Source organism: Sus scrofa, chromosome 12 (genome assembly GCF_054392235.1).
Source record: "Sus scrofa isolate SSC_HxYL_T2T_F1_AM1 chromosome 12, Sscrofa_HxYL_maternal_Yorkshire_Landrace_v2.0, whole genome shotgun sequence".
In the NCBI taxonomy this organism is placed as follows: Eukaryota; Metazoa; Chordata; class Mammalia; order Artiodactyla; family Suidae; genus Sus; species Sus scrofa.
This window is the reverse complement of record NC_139394.1, coordinates 25,085,242-25,105,263: the sequence shown is the minus strand read 5'-3', so window position 1 is coordinate 25,105,263 and position 20,022 is coordinate 25,085,242. Positions and strand designations below refer to the sequence as shown.

General features: G+C 53.5%; 1 protein-coding gene across 7 annotated transcripts in view; it reads left to right on the top strand.

The window, feature by feature from the left end:
- HOXB3 (homeobox B3) overlaps window positions 1-20,022 on the top strand; it is a 41,106-nt gene that overhangs the window by 15,840 nt on the left and 5,244 nt on the right. For 4 of the 7 annotated variants that reach the window (XM_084983084.1, XM_084983083.1, XM_084983079.1 and 1 more), the window contains exons 2-3: window positions 613-791; window positions 18,445-18,532. Coding sequence is in view for 1 of the 7 variants with exons in the window: in XM_084983085.1 (XP_084839211.1) it covers window positions 746-791; window positions 9,703-10,285; window positions 18,445-18,532 (717 nt within the window). In the remaining 6 variants the exon portion in view is untranslated. Of the gene's footprint in view, window positions 1-612; window positions 792-5,422; window positions 5,613-9,702; window positions 10,286-18,444; window positions 18,533-20,022 lie in introns of those variants that run through there. The other 3 variants (XM_084983080.1, XM_084983085.1, XM_021067109.2) reach the window with 2 other exon arrangements.

Genomic DNA, 20,022 nt, shown 5'->3' with positions numbered 1-20,022 from the left:
CCGGGTAGAGCCATCTCACCTCCGCCAAGCTCCAGGCTCTAGGAGAGCATATGCAATTAAAAGTTGTTTTTCTGTTTTTCGGACCCATCTCCCTTCAGAAAATAATAATAAAAAAATAGCCAATTCCACCAGTTCGTTTTACTGTTATTTCTTTTGCATTCCTTCGGTTTGCAGGCCCCCGGGGGCATTTGGGACTGGGCAGGGAGAGATGGGGCCGGGGTCCATCACAGAAAAGGGTGTTTGAACGGGCCGGTTCAATGCTGCAGGCAAATCTCCCAGACCTGGAGGTTGAGAGCAGCAGCGAGCTTTGTTTTCACTGGAATCGCGGTGTGATGTTTAGCTGCCAGGGGATGCTGTGGCCCTTCCCTTCTGGAGGGGGAAAATAGTTCTTAAAAAGCATATGCCCCCCCCAGGAATGTCTCTATAGAACCAAATCAAAGCTGCTCTTAGGAAGGTATGAATAGAATAAAAAAAAAGATTTCTATGGAGCTTAAAGTTCACAGCCATTCTGTGTAGACAAGAGCTAAGAAAAATGTGAGAATTATACAGAAAACCATTAATCACTTCTTTTCTTTAAATACGTATCCTCTCTCCTTTGTTATTATTCAACAGCAAATCTCCGCAGACCGGCTGTTGGGGGAAAAAAGTGTTAGCCGCCACTCCCGGATCTGCGAGGGGGAAAAAATTTGGAACCATAAAGTTGAAAACTTTTTTCTCTCAGTTTGGAAGAAGGCATCCGTCATGAATGGGATCCTCGGAGTTCAGGCCGAGAGGAGGCAAGAAGCGCAAAGGTAACAAAGCCCCTGCCTGGGCTTTTTTTTTTTTTTGGGGGGGGGGATTGTTTTATGAGCTCTTTTTACAAGGGAAAGAAAAAACACTTTCTCGCCTCCTTTTTCTTTTTCAACTATCTTTGAGGGATTTTTATGGTGGACGCTCGGTCAGGTTTGCTGCTTTTTATGGTGACTGATGCTTGGATCAGGGAGAGAAGGGGGCTGCCACCTGGAGAGTGTTTGAACTGATTGGAACTGAGGTGTTAGGACCCCAGAAATACCCCAGAAAAGGTTGTTTGTGAGATGGCTCAGATGTGCTTTTCTGGTTTTAGAAAATGCAGGAGGGCCTGGGAAGTGTGCCTGTGTGTGCGTGTGTGTGTGTGTGTGTGTGTGTGTGTAGCGAGGTGAGGTACACTAGTGGCCCGCGTGTTCCGTGACTCTGCTTGTCTATACTGGGGGCTGGTGTCCCACATGTTTGTTTACCGGTGAGCTGTTGTCACTGCCACCTCCTGGAAAAATGGCATGCAGGTTTGGGAAGGAATGCCCCAACCTCGGAGCTGGGTATAGATGGATGTCTTCTTCTTCTTTTCTTTTTATGTCTAGCTTGGGATTGTAGACAAATATTTGCAACTCTCTGGAGCAGGAAACTGTTCCGTTTACAGGCAAGGTTCGTTGACACCCGGAATCTTCCTCTTCAACTCTGCCCCCTCCCTTCTTCCTGGAGGCTCAGTGTTTTTGGTTCCCTTTTACTCTCTAGGTTTGGGGGCCTTTTCCTGCACACGCCCCCCCCCCAGCCCTGCTTCTGAGGGTGAGAGAGCCAGTGGGCTCTGCCTCAGACCAGAATGCGCTGGCCCCTTTTCCCTGGGGCTCACTGAGGGTTTGGAAGCAGGAGGCTGGCAGGAGAGAGAGTTCATGGAGAGGCCACGTTTTCTAGGCGATTAGCTCAGTATTAGAACCACAAAATGACCTCGGAAGCCCCTTGACCTCTCCGAGACTGGACATTGTGTTGGCTCTTGCCTCCTGCCCAGAAAGGAAAGTCACACCTCTGCAGGGAGGGATCGTTGGGCTGTTGTGTGTCCCATCATCTCCAGCCCCCACAAGCCCCCAACCCCTTCTTTGCTATCTTGGAATTTCTGGATTATTCTTCTATTACTCTCCATGGGGTAAAGGAATAAAAAAGTTAAGCTGAGCTGGAGGAGTGAAGGCGGGTGCTTCTTCCCTCTGCCAGACTCCACCACCCCCAAGTCTGTTTTTCCCTCCTTCTTTCCTGTTTCCTTGGAGGGAGCCGAGGGGAGAAAGACAAAGGGAGGCAGATATGAGAGGTCCAGGGGCTTCAGAGGGCTAGGGGAACAAATCCCTGGTGCTAAGGAGAGAGGGCTCCCACCATGGCTACTATCTCTCAAGGTGTGTTATCCTAACCCACAGCCTCATAACCCATTTTTTTGGACGTTCCTTTGTTTAGGAAGCTTCTTCTCTAATCACTCTCACCCGCTTCCTCACTCCCCACTGTCCAGCTACTCACAGAACCCACAGAATACCTCCCCACCAGAGGAGCAAGAGAGAGAAGGGGGAATGGGTCAGGGCAGGCTGTGCTGATCATTTCCAGGGACTGCTGTGCCATGTTAACCAAAGTTTCCAGCAACTTTTAATTTTAAGAGATGCATGGACAGTTGACTAGGATGTGAACTCTGAACACAGAGCCTTTTCAAACCTGTGTTCTATGTGCTGTATCTTAAACATCGACCCCAGCAGCCAGCCATCCTCTTGAGGGGATAGAGACAAAGACAGACAGACACACCGACAGACTCCAGCTGGGGAGAGGAAATGTTCCCTTGTGTTCAGATTAGGAGAGACAGAACCTTGCTGAGAAGTATGTGGGGTGTTGGTTTGCATTTTGTAAATTGTCTCCTGTATCTTGGGGACTGTTTCAGGTGAGGAGAAATCACAGGTGCTGGTATCCTCTCCTTTGTCCCTGAATGGCTTACTAAATGCAGGGGCTGGAGGCCTTGGTAAGAAAAAGCAGGCCGGACTGCTCCTGGGATGAAAATATTTGAGGCTCAGGGAAAATGTGCACCCATTACTCATAAGGGCAGATAACCAATTGTGAGCCCTCTGTGGGCCCAGGTGACAAAGATCTAGTCACCTGGGTCTTCGAATGCTACTCTGCAACGTGAGGATTCAAGGTCCATCAGAGGGAAAGCGGGAAAACAATGGAAACAGAAGGTGGGGGTTCCTTCAAGGGTTTCAAACTCCCCCCCCCCCGTTGGGGACCTTCCTGCCCCCTCACTCCAAGCCCTCTGACCTCTGCAAAGCTGAGCCCTTCGAGCAGGCAGGCGCCTCTGGCCCTTGGGCTCACCTCCTGTTCTCCGAACCTTTGGACCCCTCTTCTTCCATCGGCCCTCCCCGCTCCCCCTCCTGCTTGCACCCTGCCTGGGCTGACAGGGGCCGCCCGCGGTGGGTCTCCCTGGGCAGCGGCAGCCCGGGAGGGGGGTCTGGTTGGAAAGCCGAGTTGGGAAGTTTCCCAGCGTGAGTTGAGCGCTGACGGATTTGCGATGGGCCATAAAACCGGCGCGTTCAGATTCGTAAATCAATCTCGCCTTTCTCACAGTATAAACGTTCACTTTATCGGCAGCAAGAAAGCGCTCTGCTCGCGCCCGGGCGCTTGTTTATTTGAACATGGACATTCCCAGGATCCGAAAAGAGTGTGGGCATTTTCACAGAACCTGCCCGGCGTGCCTTCGTGTCATTGGCGCTTCTTTTCTCTCCTCTTTCAAAATGATGTCTCGGTTTCAGAGACTGCTGTCTTCGCAGGTTCCAGCACCATCCCTCTCCTCCCCCCTCCCTCTGCCCACTCCCTCTCGTATTTTTTCTTTTTAGATTTTAGTGGGGTGCTTTGCTTTGTGGGACCAGTTTTAATGGATTTCTGGCCAGGACCTTGCAGAGAGCTGCCCTCAGTGGAGCCGGGCGCAGGGCTGAATTCTATACCAGTCTGGGTTTTGTCTCCGCACAATCAAAGCTGACTACCCCCCTACAGAGCCGGGGGCCTGCCGGCGCCCCACCCAAGTGTCGTCGTCAGGAGCGGGGTTTCGAGGGTTCCTGGCTGGCCCAGGGCCTCTGGCAGGGGCCTCGCTGCCGCTACCGCCAGACCAGACCCGGCTCCAGAAGGGGGTGGCAGTTTCTTCGGGGATTGGTTGGGGCCCCCAGGATGGCAGCCTTCTCCCCATCGAGTCGCTTTTACTTCTGACCCCTCCAAACAAACCACTGGCGGGCCTGGAGCCCCACACCCCCTCCCCAAAGGGCACCAGTCCTCCCTGGGTCCTCCGGTCCCTGCAGCTGCGGCTACCCCGGAGCTGCTGAAGATAAGGCCGGGAGTGGGGGCGAGGGGCTCCTGCAGGAATGTCTTCTCTGCTTCCCTTTGCAACCCCATCCCACACCGCTGGCCAAAGACTCTAACTGGTCTGCTCCTTCTGGCGCCAAGCTGTATGTGAAGGTTTGGGAGGATTTTTTTGTTTTGTTTATATCTGAGATGAAGTCTGTGTACGTGTGTCTCTCTCTAGGCCGAGGGAATGGATTTCTCCTATCATCACCAGTGTTTAACCCTTTACTATACGACCCCCCCCATCTTCTTCCTATTGAGCTGTCTCCATTGTCTGCGGATTGGAAGCACAGGGTACTAACACCTGGGAAATAGGGATGGGGCTGTCAGGCCAACTTCAAAGCCTCTTTCTTCCCTTTCCCTCCCCTCCCCTCCAGTTCAAATCTCCAGCTGTCTTCACTAGTGTGTTGGGGGGTGGGGAGGGACTGAGACAGTGTGACATAGGTACAGAGAGATGGAGTGTCCACTTCTTTTGTGTAGGAATCTGAGTCCAGGTCTTTGTCTCTAGAGTATATTCTCAATCGGTCAGGAGAATTTGGTTCCCTAGAATAGTAACGACACAAGGAAAAAAAGTCCCCCTTGCGGTTACTCTCAACTCTGGAAGCTCCCAAGTCATTTCTTCGCCCTGTCCCTTTTCTGCCCTTTCAAAAGGTACCACAAAGGATTTTTTTAAAAAGCTAGTTGAAGCCAGAAGCCCTGTTCCTTATGCATATATGTATTCTGGACTTATGATGAAGTGTTTCTTTTGAAGCTGGTCCCTTTAGACATTTTGGTGGTTATTTAAGAAAGAGGGGGAGTGGGTCTCACTAAAATAAATACCCCAGGAGTGAGGGAGAGAATAGAGTTGGGGGAATCTTCATCTTAAAGGATGCAGAGCGAGGACCTGGATGCTGAGAAATCCGGGGGCTCGGAGAAGGACTCTGCGCCCATCCCACCCCACCCCCCAGACGCCCCTGCAGACTATTTCTGCACCTCCACGAACTAAGCAGAAGCAGGAGGAGAAGGGAGAGAGGAGAGGTGGGCTGTGGGTAAGTGTGTCTGGGGTGGGGGTTGGTTAGGGAGCGTGGAGACACAGCAGATACAGATGTGAATGTAGGAGAGAGGAGAACTCGCTACTATTCCATTGGTGGGTTGGGGGGAACCTATTTTGCAGGAAAATCTCTCCTCCTGAAGGGGAAGGTCATAGTGGTCCTCTGAGCCTGAAATCGAAAGACCCCCTTCCCCCTCCTGGTCACGTGATTCATTAAATAATTAATGCCGAGGTTGCAGAATAGATATGTATTCGTCAGGAAAATCGCAGGCTCGGTCTCCCTGTTTCTGACGTGCAATTCAACTGTCCTTTGAAAAACAAGCCTGTACCCCGAGAAAAAAAGAGAGGGGGAGAGAGAGGGAGAGAGAGAGAAAAAGAGAGGGAGGCAGCAATAAAACAGCCCCGCAGCCGGAGCCACACCGCGGGCTGGGGTATTGTAAGTAGAAGGGATTTCTCACTACCTACCGCGTCTTCTGTGTCCATGTAAATTTATTGTTTGTTATTAATGTTATTGTCGTAAAATGTGACAAATAGCCATCTTCATTTCCTGCCATTTCTCTTCACACGGTGCTCTGTGTGTTTATACCCATTGAGGCATTGCATAGAGATTTTAGGAATATTCCTCTTCTCTATCTCTCTCCCTCTCTCCCTCTCCCTCTCCTCCAACCTTTTTCTTGATTTATAGCAATATGGGTGTCAGCTTCTCAGCCGGCATGCCAGCCATTGTGTGTGTGTGTGTGTGTGTGTGTGTGTGTGTCCGCGCGCGCGTGCGTCTGCGTGTGTTTGTGAGCGAGTTGTGTTGTTTATGGCCGTGTCTTCGATAAATCATTTCTCACAGAAAATGCTGTGGAAGCTGGGCTATTTCTGCGGCCGGGAGAGAGTCACTCTCGGAGGCACTTCCTCTCTCTCCGCTCTGCTCCCAGGAGTTGGTTATTTCAGACGATTTGCAGTAATATATCAGCAGTTAATATGAAAGCTCTATAGCTGGAGGTCTTAAATTACAGCATCTGTGATTATCAATTAAGGCGAGATTTGTATAAATTTGGTAAACCAGAAATGCCTCATTGGCATATAAACCCAGTCAAAGACCACGACCTAATATAAAAATTATATTTGGGCGCCTGATGGAGGCCACATTCCTGCAGCAGCAGACAGAGCTTCATTTTTCAGCGGTTCCCCTCCAGGAGTTTGGCTGCTCCGATGCCAGCCTGGGGGGTAAAGAACCCAAGGCTGAAGGCAGAGGGAGCCTGGGGGCAAGAGAGGTGGAGGCAGGGAAAGCTAGGATTGGCGGTGGAGGCAGAGATTGTTTGTCATCGATGGGGGCCCAAACAGAAGTCCTCTGCGGCTGGGCTGGCGTGGGCTGAAAGGATTCCGGTAGAGTATTAAAGCTTCATCTGTAGGATTGATGCGGATGACAGGGTGCCGAGGGGAAAGGAGAGCTACCCAAACTGGGGGAGACAATGGAGGTCGAGGCTGAAGGGCAGGGAGGGAAGCTGAAAGCTTTGCCCCCCCACTCCTGTCTAACAAAACAAGGAAGTGAATTCACACCCCAGTAGCCTTCCTTCGACCTCCTGAAACAAAGAAAGTTTCCTCAGCAGTGAGGAACTATGTGTGTTTGGGGCTAAAAGCAGGGAGAAGTTTTCTAAGTTTTTCTAGAAAAGAAAATGTTCCGGACTCAGGTGGTCCCAGAAAGTTGGAAAGTGTTGGGTGTGTGGGGGGGTCCTCTCCCTCAGCCCCCCTCCAAAAGAGGGAGTAAAGGGGGTACAGTTTGGGAGAGGGGGAGAGCTGGTAACTTTCTCCTCCGGTTTCATGTGGAGGTCCAGGATCTCCTCCTTAGGGAAGAGTCTGCTGGTGGAGAGCAAAGCCAGAGGTGGCTTTGGGGGATGTTTTGTGCTGCACCCCAAAGTTGTTACACATGAGGGGCAGAGCCTTTGCCAAGTTCAGTTGGGGCTGCTGGCTTCTCCTTCCATGGCTGGAGCCCGGCCAACTGACTTTATAGTCACTATTATCTGTGATACTTAACTCTGCCTGCTGGTGTAAACCTTTGAGCAGGAAAATTAGCGCCGTGCCTCGCCCAGGTGCTAATTATTCATGGCATTGGGTTGTGTCCTAGAGAGGCTGCCCAGGCTCCAGACCTGGTGCCTCCAGGAACTCACTCCCACGCTCAGCTCCAAGTGGGCGCTGAGCCGGGTCCTTGCTAACAGGCAGTTTATTGGGTGGGGGGTGGGTGAAGCCTTTCAGTCTGGGAGTCTAGGTTGAGTCGGGTTTAGGGAGAAAGAGAAAAAGGCCAGGACCTTGGGCTGGGGTGGATGGGGGCGTTACCTGGCCTAGTTCAAAGTTCCTGGGCAGAGTCTGGATTCAGGGTCAGCTTTGACAGGAGATCACAGGGGGGGGAAGGACTGGAGGAGGCAGCAAAGAGACTTGCAGGAGAGGGGGCTCCAGACCCTTCAGGCCCCCCATTCTTGGGTGTTGGAGGATCCCACACACACTCAGTGTGGGAAGCAAGTATTTCCTTCTCTATCACTTGGAAAGTAAAGAGGGGTGTGAATGTGGAGAGGGCCAGTTTGCCCCCAGTGCAGTGCTCCAAAATTTCAGTCGAAGTCTTGGGATCCCTGGGGTGGTGGTGGTGGTGGTGGGGGGACTCTTCCTTGGAGAGGAAAAGGGGCATGGAGGGTAGAATGGTGGGTGTTAGTAGCCTCCGAATTCGGCCTGTTTTGGAGGAGAAGGCTGAAGGATTTCTTCTTTGGGACAGGTCCGAGCTAGTGGGGAGAGCTGGGCGCCAATCTCACAGGCCCCTGCCCCTGTCTTTCCAACTCCTCCCCCCTCTCCATCTCCCATCCCCCTGCTGTCTTGGCCTATGACGTGGAGTTCCCCCACCCCAGCTTTTCCTCTCCATTCTTTCAGCCCCCTTCAGGTCTTTGTCTCTTCTGGCCCTGGGGTACCCCCTCCTCTTCCTTTTTCCCCAACTCACACGCAGACTCTTCCCCAGGAGACAAAAGCAGAGAAACCATCCCTCTCCACCATTATCTTTGGTCAGTGGCTGGTCCCTTGCTGAGTCTTCCCATGTGAGGCCTGACGCCCTCCATCCAGGCACATAGGCCTACCCCCAAATTAGCAAGTCATGTTGTTGTTGTTTTTAAAGATATATATTTGGTTCATTTAGCCACAAAGCACCTTGATTCTTACCCGTGCTGCACACACATCTCTCTTGCTTTTGTGCTGTGCAGGAGATGGGGTGAGAGGTATCTAATGGAAGGGCCTTTAGGGAAGCTGCTGACTTTGTCTTCTCCCCAGACTCTGCTTGGCTCCACTTTCTCTGTGTAATTATAGTGTGTATCCCTTGTACTTTTAAGAAGACGAGCTGCCGGCGCTTTAGTGACCAGAGGAGTTAAATAGAAAGATGAGGAGAGAGAGGTTGGAACAAAAAGAGAGGGCCCCAGAAAGAGGAAAAGCAGCAGGATCCCTTTCTGAAGTGGGAAGTCAAGGCAGAGCCCATGGAGAGGATGACAGGGAGGATGGAGACAGACGGTCAGAGGGGCAGAGAGGCTGTCCTGGCAGAAGGACCCTTAAACTTGGTGAGCGCACGCATGCCTACACACACACACACACACACACACACACACACACACACACACACAGAGCCAGAGTTAAGTGAGAAGGGAAGTGGTAAGGAAATCACTCACTTTGCCCCCTTCTCTGTAGAAGAAGATGTCTCCATAGTACAAGGGGGAGGGGTATCCCCTGAAGAGGACAGGGCCCTGAGGCCAAGGGCTCCACATTGCCCAGAGGGGAGCCTAAGAAGTGAGCCCAGAAGTGATTTCTGAAGATGGTCCCAAGTCCTTATCAAAGCTCAATTCAAATTCACTTAAGACAAAGAGAGAAGCAGAGTGTGAGAAGACAAAGGGACTGCGAGAAAGGGAGAGAGACCGCAGAAATGGTTAGGAAGGCGGAGAGAGAAGAGAGGAGAAGAGAAGAGAAATATAGAGACAGAAATGCAGAGAAAGAGCCCATCCCCCCCGGGGGGGGGGCAGCACAGATTGAGGAGAGGGCTGTAAGGTCTAGAAGCGCCTCCAGACTTTGCTTTCTTACAGGCCGCTCAGAGCTGAGGCCATCCCAGAAGCAACTGCCTCTAGAATAGGCCCTGGAGCAGCCGGGGTAGGAACCAAAGTGTCCAGGAATGGCCAAGATGTCTTGGCCACCTCACGCTCCTCTCCCACCACCATCGTCCCAAACCTCAAGGTTGTAATCTTTCAAAACAGAATGCCACCCTGGAGTAGGGTGCCCGGACTGGTGGTTGGGGTGGGTCTCTCACACCCTGAACCCCCAGAATCCTCTCTCGGCCTCTCTCGGCCCTTCTGGGTTTGGTGTCTTTCCCTCTTCAGGGACGGGGAGAAGAAGTTGATCTCCCAGCAGCCCGAGAACTTTCCCTTTCACCTCCAATCCACATCTCCTCCCTTGACCCTCCGGCCTGAAGAAACGGATGCGGACGCGACCCTCACTCATCTCCTCCCTCCCCCATCTTGCAGGAAAGAAAAGGAAACAGGGAAAGAAAGTTCCCTCCATCCCAATGGCTTTGGCCAACTTCAGGGAAAAATGGAAAATGCCAACCTTGCTCGCCTCTCCAGTCGCTGCCCCCGCCCCATCACCCCCTGGCCGCCGCGCCCCCCATCCTCCCGTCCCGTCCTGCCCAGAACTCTCGCTTCCCCTCCCTCCTCCGCCGGGCTGGACATATGGAACCCATTTCGCCGGTGACATTGAAGAGCCGCCGCGCGCCCGCCTTCCGCCATGGCGCCCCCGGCTCCCCGCGCCTCGCCTCGCAGGCCACCCCCCCGCCGCCCCCCGGCAGGGCAGTCGCGGCTCCTCCCGCCCGGCCCGGCCGCTCCGGCCCGCTCGCGCCGCGAAGCCGCGACCCCGCTCCGCGCCGGGCCCGCCCGCCTCCCGCAGCCCCACGCGGGCCGGCCGGCCGGCCGCCGCCTGGAGGGCCGAACAAAGCGGCGGCAGCGGCGGCTGGGCCTCTCCCCGCGCCGGCCGGCGGGACCGGGATGCGCCCCGGGACCCGGGCCTGGCCGGCAGCCCGCCGCTGCCCGCGGCCCAGCGGAGGCCGCACAGGTAGGTGTGGGTGCCAAGCGGGCGCCAGGCCGGCCGGGGTGGAGAGCAGGGTGTCTGAGCGCCCCCATCTCTGTCCCTGGGGTCGGGAGGGAGACCCAAGAGGCCGACCCGGAGGGTGGAAGACAGAGGCGGGGGCCGAGGAGGCGGAGCGCGCGGGGCGGCGTGGAGGGACGCGCGGCTGTGGGTGCGGGGACAGGACCGGTTAGGGCCTGGGGAGCGCTCGGGCTCAGGAAGGGTGTGGGAGGCAGGGGAGGGTCTTCCGGGAGAGTTGGGAGCTCGGGGTTGTGCGGGAAACGTGAGGGGCAGCTGTGGGGGTGGGGGGCGGCTGGGCCCTGCTCCCACAGTCCAGCTGCCACCATGGCCAGAGCCTTTTAGCACCTCGCGGGTTATTTGAAGCTGGAACTACAAGGGGTTGCGCTGAGGCCGGGTGTTAAACTGAGAAGGTAGGAGAGGGGGTGATTTATGGCTTCAGAGAAGCTGTGTTTACTCCCTGCCTGCTCTGGAAACCAAAAACCAAACAGAGCCAAGGCGGGAGAAGCCTCTCTTCTTGGAGTGGAAGGCGATGCCAGGTTGATCCCCTGGTATTTATTTTCCCAGATGTGGGGAGATGGTGGGAACTGTCCCTTTGCAGGGGCAGGATGGATGTGAGGTATAAGGAAAGTGTGCTGACACGCACATGTGTGTTTTGCTTATTGTATTTGATGACTTGCATACTGTATGCTTGGGTTCGGGTTTGTCTGGTCCAGCATCGTTTTACAAGTGAGCACATAGGGCTGGAGGGGGACATGGAGTTCTCAGGTCTTGGTACTTTTGGATGGGATAGCCCTGCGCACACTTTGCTGCCCTGTGCCCTCACCATGGGGTCGGGCTTGTTCCCGCCTGTGCTTTCTTTCCTCCCACAGGCACAAACAGCAGCACCCAGTTAGCTTGGTCCCTGGCCTTCTGTGCCATCTGCCCACGTCGCCTGATCTTCACTTTGAACCTTTAACTTTGCCATGGGAGACTGGGGAATTAGCACAGCTGGGTGGGGAGGAGGAGAGGAGAGGAGAAGAGAAGAGAGGAGGGGAGAAAAAAGCCTGTGATGGTAGGGGTCTTGGCGGTTTTGAGGCTGGCATGGGTACTGCTCAAATTCCCCCAAAGCCTCTCTTTGGGAGGGGGTGAGCAAGCACAAAGGAAACGGAGGAAGGGAGCCATGCAGGATGATGGGGGGGTGGGGTAGGGAGAAAAATATTTTGACCCCCAGATAGTTATTTCCGCAGGCCAACTGGTGGCTCTTGCATTTCTGTCCAGACGCCCAGCTTTGCCTGGAAATTGTTTTGCATTAAATTTTCTCAGCCGCAGAATTATCTTTCCTCGCCTCCAGCTAAACTTGCATTTTTCCACCAGACACTTGGGCCCCGCACCAATGAAATCTGAGAGGAAGCGGCTGGGCCCTAAGTGGCTGTAATTTAATTGATTTTATCATAAATCATCAACTTGATGAAGAACCCGAGGTTTCAGTGAAGTAAATTGATATTAATGGGAGTTTCTTGAAATGCAAACTCGCAGCATTGTTGGGGCATCTTGAGCTGGGGAGGTGGATTACTTGTGTGCTGAGAGCAGAGAGCCTGGACCTGGAGCCCGGCACAGCTTTGGGGGGTCGAGAAAGCAAGCTGTGAGGGGCAGCTGCAGGCAGACCAATTTCTGTAGGGGAGCAAGGCAGAGAATGGAACTTTGTTGGGGAGGGAGCAGAATCTGACTCCATGAACCCTGCTGGCAGTCATGGGAATGCTGGTCCCCAAATAAGGGGAGGCATTTGGGGAAGCTGGTAGGTGTGTGGGCAGAGTTGGGGGTCGGGTGAGAAGGCCAGGCTGGTACAATGGGTGCATTGACTCCTGGTTAAAAATTGCCAGGTTGAAGCCTTCTTCCTCTAATTACACAAATTAATTATTTACTGCTCAGGTTGCTGTGTCCAAAAATAGCACTTTTGATTTGGTGATGAAGTTGGAGAATAACCCACCCCTGACACAGAAAAGCAGTAAAAACTGGTGCACCAGTCTCTGTGGGGACAAGGAGGACCAGAGGTGGAATTGGTGCCCAGCAGTGGGGGTATAAGCATTTAAATCCCAGGAGGAACGAGTTCACGTTTGGTCAAGATGGTGCCCATTATTGTCTGAACTCAGTTTATTACTGCTTCTTGTCACCCACTTTTACATCAGTATACAGAGAGGCATAAACCGTCGGCCCCAAAAGGGACCTTGGAAGAGGGAAGAGCTGGGGTCCTCCCCTCCACATACGTGCTCTGTCTTTACAGAAGGGGCAACTGAAGCCCACCGAATTCTCTGCTTCAGATCACACAGCCACTCTGGGCTGCTTAGAGTCCAAGCCTCTTGAGTCCCGAGCTTACCCCAAGTATGACTTTAGATAAATGACTTCCTGGGTCTGGGCCTCAGTTTCTCTATCTTTGACAATAGCTGGGTCACTGGGTGGGACAGGAAACTCCTTGTGTTCTCCCCAGTTCTGACCTTGAGCAACTCTCTAGTGTTTGGGAGCAGCTCCCTTTTGTGTCCTGGGCTGCTGTGGGCATCCGGGTATAAAAGTCACTGCATGCATATTTGCAATATACAAGGAGTTTGTCTATGCCCAGAGCAAGGGCACGGTTTCTCAGATAGGCTTGAAGAAATCCATTGGCATCTGGACCATTCTTCCTCCCCACGGCGTCATTCTCCACAGAGGAGAAGCCGGGGCCTAGAATAATAAAGACGGAAGGTGGTGGGAGGGGCTAGCTGGCTGGGTGGGGCCGGGATTGGCATTTGGAGGGGGAGCTGAGGAAGGAGGGTCTCAACCTCTACAGCAAGGCACCTTCCCTGCCAGACGTGGAGCTGAGGCTGGAATTTGTTGGCATTGCAACTTTTCACGTCCCTCCTGCTCCAGCCCAGGGACTGAATTGTGATTTCCTTATTTTAGATTCTGTGACAGCAGGCCACCACCCCCACCCTTCCTCCTGGAGCTTTGTGTCCCCTCTTCTTGGGAGAGGACACACACAGGGCATCAGAGCACTTGCTCAGGTCTTCCCCTGGGGCCACCAGGATGGAAGGCCTGCAAGGTGGATGACCCCTGTCCTCTTCCTCCTCTTCTTTCCCATCTCTTGTCTTAACTGGAAAATTCTAAAGAGGTGGGGGCTTTTCCGAGTTGCACGGTGGTGAGACAGGGATAGGTCTTGTAAGCTCAGGGGGATGAGGAGGCTAGCAGAGGAGGAAGGGTTTCCAGATTGCCTTGGGAAGTATGGCCAGGGATATGAATTGTGGTGGAGGAAGTGGGAAGGGATGGGAAACCAGTTCATCTTTGGGCTTCTGGAAATCAGAGTCCCTGACCAGATAACCCACTTCTTAAAGCCTCACCCCAAACCCTGTTTTGGGAGAGAGAAAGAAAAAAAAAAACAAAACCAAAAAACCCAAAGGCCAGCAGGCCCGGGTTCTGATTCTGTCCCATTGTGACTTTGGAGTTGTATGTTTGGAGGCAATTCAGGAGGCCTTCTGCTGATTGGTCATTAATCCGGTGAGTTATTGTCTGCTAAGCAGAGGTCACTGGGAGAGAGGCATCCAATCTGTCAGGAGAGACCTGTGCAGGCCCTTGCAGCGGGCTGGGCCCCATCCCTCTCTGGCCTGTATCTCCCTTCCTTCCCCAGCTGCCCCCACCCCATCCCACCCCACTCCAAGCTATCCCAGACCCGCTTGCTTCTCTCCCTCTGGCCTTGCCCACACTGCCCACCTTTGTCTCCACCACCTTAGCCCGGGTGGGGTTTGCCAGGCCGGCGACTGAGCTTCCAGATGAGGCAGGACCCCTGATTTACACGGGTTCCTAGGCCAACAAGGCACCGCCTGCCGCCGACTCCAGACTTGGCTCTCGGCACTGCCAACCCCTCTTCACTCTTCAGCGCGTGGGCGAGGCCGCTGCCGAGCACCCCCCCCCCCAGCAGCAGATGTTGCAAACCCTTGCCGCTGCCCTGTTTTGTCCTGACTTCTTTTCGAGCCCCCCACGCCTGGAGTGAGAGGAGAGTTCAGCTCGGATGTTTCTTTTCCAATCTTGGCGGCCTTTTTCTTCTTTCCATCTCGCTTCTACTGAGCCCAGTCTACACCGGCCTCAGCTGGGCGCCGAATCTTCTCTTTCCCTCTGCCCCTTTGTTGCCTCTCGCTCGGGGATCTTACCGAGGTGGGAGCTGGGGATCCGCATACCGAGAGCGGTCTTCAGTAGCAGTTACCATCTACAACCCCTAGCTTCGAAAGCTTTATTAATATTGAAAAGAGATGGGGATTCAGGTGTGTGTGAGAACTTTTTGCGACTCTGCAAAAGCCACAAAGTTGGGCAGTGAAGCTGGAAGAGTGTGGGACCCGGACCAGAAAGAAAGAGATGCTAAACGCCTTGCTCCCCGACTCCCAGGGCCCAGCTTTTCAGGGAGCACTGTGGCCCAGGCGAATTTGGGGCTGGCTGACCCGGGGTTGGGCTGAGGCTGGGGGTGGGATGAGGGGGCAGGATCCTTGGTTGTCCCAAAGCTGATTTCAGAAATCAAATCTATTTTAAAGAAGCCGGCGAGGTTATCCTTATTGAGAGGAGAATTTTCGTTAGCTCTTCGAAGGTTTTTTGGGGCAAAGAGGGAAACAGAGGTGATCCCCCCAAAAAAGCTTGAAGGGTGGGCAGCCAGTGATTGCTCCAGGGGTTTTAAGCAACCCCCTCTTACTGGGTGCAGATTAGGAGTGGGGGAGGGGAGTGCCAGAGCAAGTGCTCTAGCTGGGCGGGGGGGGGGGGGTGAATCCGGGAGAAAAGGATGTCTATGAAGGGGGACAGTTTCTCTCATTTTTACCTTTATTATTAATTTCTGCCCTTATTAGATTACACTAAGGTCTCTGTGTCTTAGTCGTTCGCTCCGTTTGTCTTTTTCAATTCCTCTCTCTCATGGTAAGTTGCCTAAGTTTCCCTTCTTAAATCCAGGTCTCTACTCTGCCTTTAAATCACAACTTCACTGTCGGGGTGACAAATACCTCTCTTCTCCTTTTCCAGACCTCAAAGTCTTTCCTCAGACCCCTCCAGTGTTTCTCACCCCCAGGTCCCCACCTAGACTCCTCATTGCCCCTGCTTTGTCCCATGAAGTGTGGAAGGTCCCTAACCAGCAGCAACACCTCAAAACGAAATGGGTGGCCTGGGATGCAGGTTCTACCCTTTACCCCTACCCCCCCCAGCCCCAAACAGGGGTAATAGGCCAGAAAGGAATTAAAAAAAAAAAAAAAAGCAAGAAAGAAACCAAACTGGAATAGAATTGCCTCCTACACATTTCAAATGGGCTCTGATCTCAGAAACCCCACTCCATTTCCTCCCACATTTGGAGGTGTATTTCCTCTGGAATTTTCCTCCAGGTTAGCTTTTTTTTCCCCCCTCAGCCTTCCTTTTTGCTTCCACCCCACTGTACCCCACCTCCCTGTGTAGCCAGAGGGGACCACAAGAGTTGAGGCTCAGAGAGGGGAGGGGTCCACTACTGTCTCTGGAAAGCTCCTCTACCCTCAGCAGCTCAGCTGCAGGCTGAGCCTCCTGCAGGCCCGCAGCGGGCAGGGTGCCCTCTGGGCTCTCTTTTTATCCCTTGGGGCAAAACCGTGCAGTCCCACAAGTGACAAGTCCTCCTCTTCTCTTAATTTCACAGTGACCCTAGCCAGTGGTAGCAACAGTTAGGAGAGCTGGAGGCTCTGGGGTACAGCCTTGACTATTTAATCTGGGGGACAGAAAGACCCAAAGCGCTGTTTCCCTGAAGCTCTGTGGGGGAGTCCCTGACCCACCAGGCCCAAAGCTGCGGAGAGTTAAATGCAGCAGTTCTCTAACCAGGGTCCACACACTCAGGCAGTCCTAACTGCTCTCTGAGGGTCCTGGCTTGAGCCCCAGCATGGGGTCTGGCTTGGGCATTTTCTTTTCTTGACACTACGAATACACTCAGAAAAATGGCTTCCACCTCCCATCTTCATCTCCCCACCATGCTTCCCTCAGCCACCAACTGTCTAGGCAGGCGGTCTGATCCTAGGGACATCAGAGTTAGAGGCCCCGCATGAGGTTCCTTGCCAGAGGGTCCAGAGGTCTGGGTTTCCCCCCTCCACGCTTGTTCAGCAGGGGCTCCAGGAAACTGGCTGCTCCAGCCCAGGGAGCCTGACTTAGTGGACCTGGAAGAAGTGGAGGCTGGAGGAGGTCAGGGACCACTCCCTGTGAAGAATGAGACCCTTTCTCAGCCCAAAGCCAAGCCTGTGAGTGGGGAGCTATAGGGTGGAAAGGAAGCTTTGCAAGACACAGCCACCCTTTCCTGGGGGGGAGACAATAGCTGGAACCATTTCTCACCTTTGTTCTCCCAGTCCCTTCTCTCCTGGTGCATCCAGATGGGAGAAGGTGAAAGCCAAGGATTCTAACCAAGAGGTCACAGGGTAGTTGCTGGTTCTGTCTACACGAAGTTAAGAGAAGTTTTCCAAGCTGCCTTTGTAGGAAGGAGCGCCTGTCGGCCTTCTATTTTATTCCCTAAGCCCCGAGTCAGCAGTTCCGCAGAGTTGCAAACCCGCCTGCTTTTGGAAAAGTCCTGGTGTTCTTTTTGTCTTTTGCCTCCACTGGGAATGGCTCTTCCCCACCCTGCCCCCAAATCTGCAGACATCTACATTCTTGCCTCTGTCCTTCCTCCTACAGGCCTCCTTGCCCTTTTCAGACACTCCCTAAAAAAAATTGAGATTTTGTAGTCTTCCTCACTTGTGGCAAGAGTCCTAAATCTTGCAGAGCTAAGAGAAACAAACAGGTTTGTAGTAGTAGTAGTAGCAGTAATAATAACAACAACACTCCCCCATCTCTTCTGCCAGTGCATTTAAAATTAAGCCAGTTTGCTGTTCTTCTCATCTTCTTAGAAGTACAAATGTCCTTATCACCTCTTAGCCCCTTCTGCCTATCCGGAGGTGAGAATCATAGCACAAACTTCTTCGTGAAGTTCTTACGGCCTCTTTATTGCCAGCGGTGTCTGGAACTCAAGCTAAACACAGGGTCCTTCTTTTGTCACCCCCTCCTCCCTCTCCTCCCCCAATGAGATGGTTTGGATTTTTGAAATAATCACTCACCGCTTGTTGTCTGTTCTCAAAAATTGGGGGGGGAAGCTGTGAAAAAACAAAACAAAACAAAATAAAAGGTGCGGCTTACCCCCCTCCTACAGGTTGGAAATTGGGCCGGGAGATTTGCCGGGAAAAGGGAGGAATAGAGAGGGTGTAGGGAGAGAAGAAACAGAGCCTGGACGGTTCAGAAGAAGCGAGCCAGAGAGGGAGGGCGGGAGACCCAGCCTCAGTCCCTCAGGAGTGAAACTACTTAAAAAAAAAAAAAAAAAAAAAAAGTCCTAGTGTTCCCACTGCAAATGAATGCCGAGGGGGCACCCGGCATCCCCCCCACCCCGGGCCTGGCCGGGGCCTTTGACTAGGCCTCCCCATCCCCAGCTACTTCTCCAGTTAGACTAGTGGGGGCGGGGGGAGCTGTTGAACTCCAAGGGCTTTCCCTCGTCTTTTTGCGCTCCTCTTCTTCCCCCGCCCAAATCTGAACTTAAAAATATTTTACCTGCCCTTCAAAAACCAAAACAAAACTCAAAACCTCTACCTTCTTTCCTTCCTCACTCTTTTTTTTTTTTTAAACTGGGGGGGGCGATTCAAAATCCCCCCTCCCCCATCACCACCGTCACCTTCCTTCCTTATCAGGCATCTAGGCTTGCTAAAGGGGGAGAGGTGGGGGGGGTGTGAGCTTGTGTGTGTGTGAGTGAGTGTGTGTGTGTGTCTGTGTGGTTTTTTTTTTCCCTGTGCAAAAGCAGAGGCCATTGTTACGGAGAGTAGGGCGTACCAGTCTTATAGGGCAACCACACTGTGGCGGCTTGGCCGAGCCGGGAGCCCGGAGCTGGATTCTCGGCGAGCTGAGCCGCCCGAGCACCTTTCGGTCTTCTTCTATTTTTTTCCCCCGCTCCCCCACCCCCCTCCCTCCTGCGCACCCCCCGCTCCTAAGCCGAGTGAATTGAAGCGGACGCCGCGCGGCTCCTCCGGCCGGTCTGCCCCTCGGGCTCCCCAGCCGGGGTGGCTATTGGGGGGGGGGGGGCGACGCAGCTTTAAACAGTGGTCTTTTTTTCCTTTGCCTTCAAGGAGGGGAGATTTCTCGCCTGCCGCTCGCGCTGGGGCTCGATGTGAATATATATTATGTCTGCCTGTTCTCCCCTCGTCGGTGGCTAAGGTAAGCTGGACTGAAATAGGCTATCAGTTTGTGAATGGCGGAGAGTATGTCTCAATGATTTATGGCCCATATGACTCCAATCTCGGTTCAAGAAGAGTTCACAAGCTTTAAGCTTCCTTCCACGCAGCGACTCTCTCTCTCTCTCCCTCTCTCTCTCCCTCTCTCCCTCCCTCCCTCCCTCCCTCTCTCTCTCTCTCTCTCTCTCTCTCCCTCTCCCTCTGTCTTTCTGCTTCTCTCCTTTTCTCCTCTCTTTTCTTTTCAGCAGCCTGATCAGGGCTGAATGTTACCCCCGGCTGCTAAGAAGAGCCTAACCTTTTCCTCTCTTCCTTTTTTGTTCTTTTATTTTTCTTCTGTCGATTATGATGATTTTTTGAAGTCCTGGAAGGTGGCCTATCCCCTCTCCTGGGGCTTCCCCAGCTATTGTGACTCTCCCCGGCTTTCAGGGGGTTGGCCCGGGAAAGGTGGGTTTCTTGGGGTGGCTCACAGCCCTTCTCCAGTGAGACCCTGGGGGAAGCCGGGAGCCACCGTCTCCCTCCCTCCTCTCTCCTGAGAAGCCATATGGAGCCTGGATTCTTCCAACATGGAGGCAAGGGAAATAGACACGTTGGGCTTGGTAGGGCTGCTCCCCACCCCCTTCTCCTGGATCCCCAGATCTCGGATCCCCTCGGCACCTTTCCCTCTTGTCACTGTCCCATCAGCCAGGCCTCTGCGCCCTCCAGCCCAGCCCGGCCTGGCAAAGTCCCGGTGCGGAGTTGCTAAGGCGCCTTTTAATTCGGTTACCTCCAGCTCCCAAACTTGCTGTCGCCCTAGGGCTCGGCCCTCGGCCCGGTGGCTCTTGGAACCTGCTGCCGCGAACCGTTTCCGCGTTCCCAAAGCTCTCGGTTCGCCTCCTTGGGCCAACATAGCCGGTCGCCAGCCACCGCGGCAGCAGCGGCCGAGGCAGCTCGGCGGCGGCGGCGGCGGCGGCAGCCGGAGGCTAACTCCGTCCACAAACCTTCCGGGCCGTTTCTTGCCGCCGGCAGAGTCTCCATTCTTTGCTGTCACGTCTCTGGCTTCTCGCTTCTCACAGTCGCCTGGCCTCGGTCCTGCGATGGTTTGCGAGTTTATTGCAGGGGGAGCGACAGGAATTTCGGCCCCAGGCGTCTAGTCAAATTATTGTTTTATTATTATTATTATTATCATCATCATCGTCATGGTCATCATCATTACAGCTGTAACGATCATTTAGACTAAATAAAGCCAGGGCGCCGCCAGCCAACCCCCTCCAACGTTTTTAGTTCATTCTCCTCTCTGTCTATTAATAACAAACTCAACTGATGCCTGTTAATTAATTCCCCCTTCAGCCAGGGCTGCTCCGAAGCTAATTTTGGTTAAATCATCAGAGGCTAATGATAATAATAATAAAGGGATTGGGTCAGCCTGGTCAATTGAACTCCAGTTCTCCTCCCTGGAAGGACCTGCTGCTTTGCAGACCCATGTGTATGTCCCAG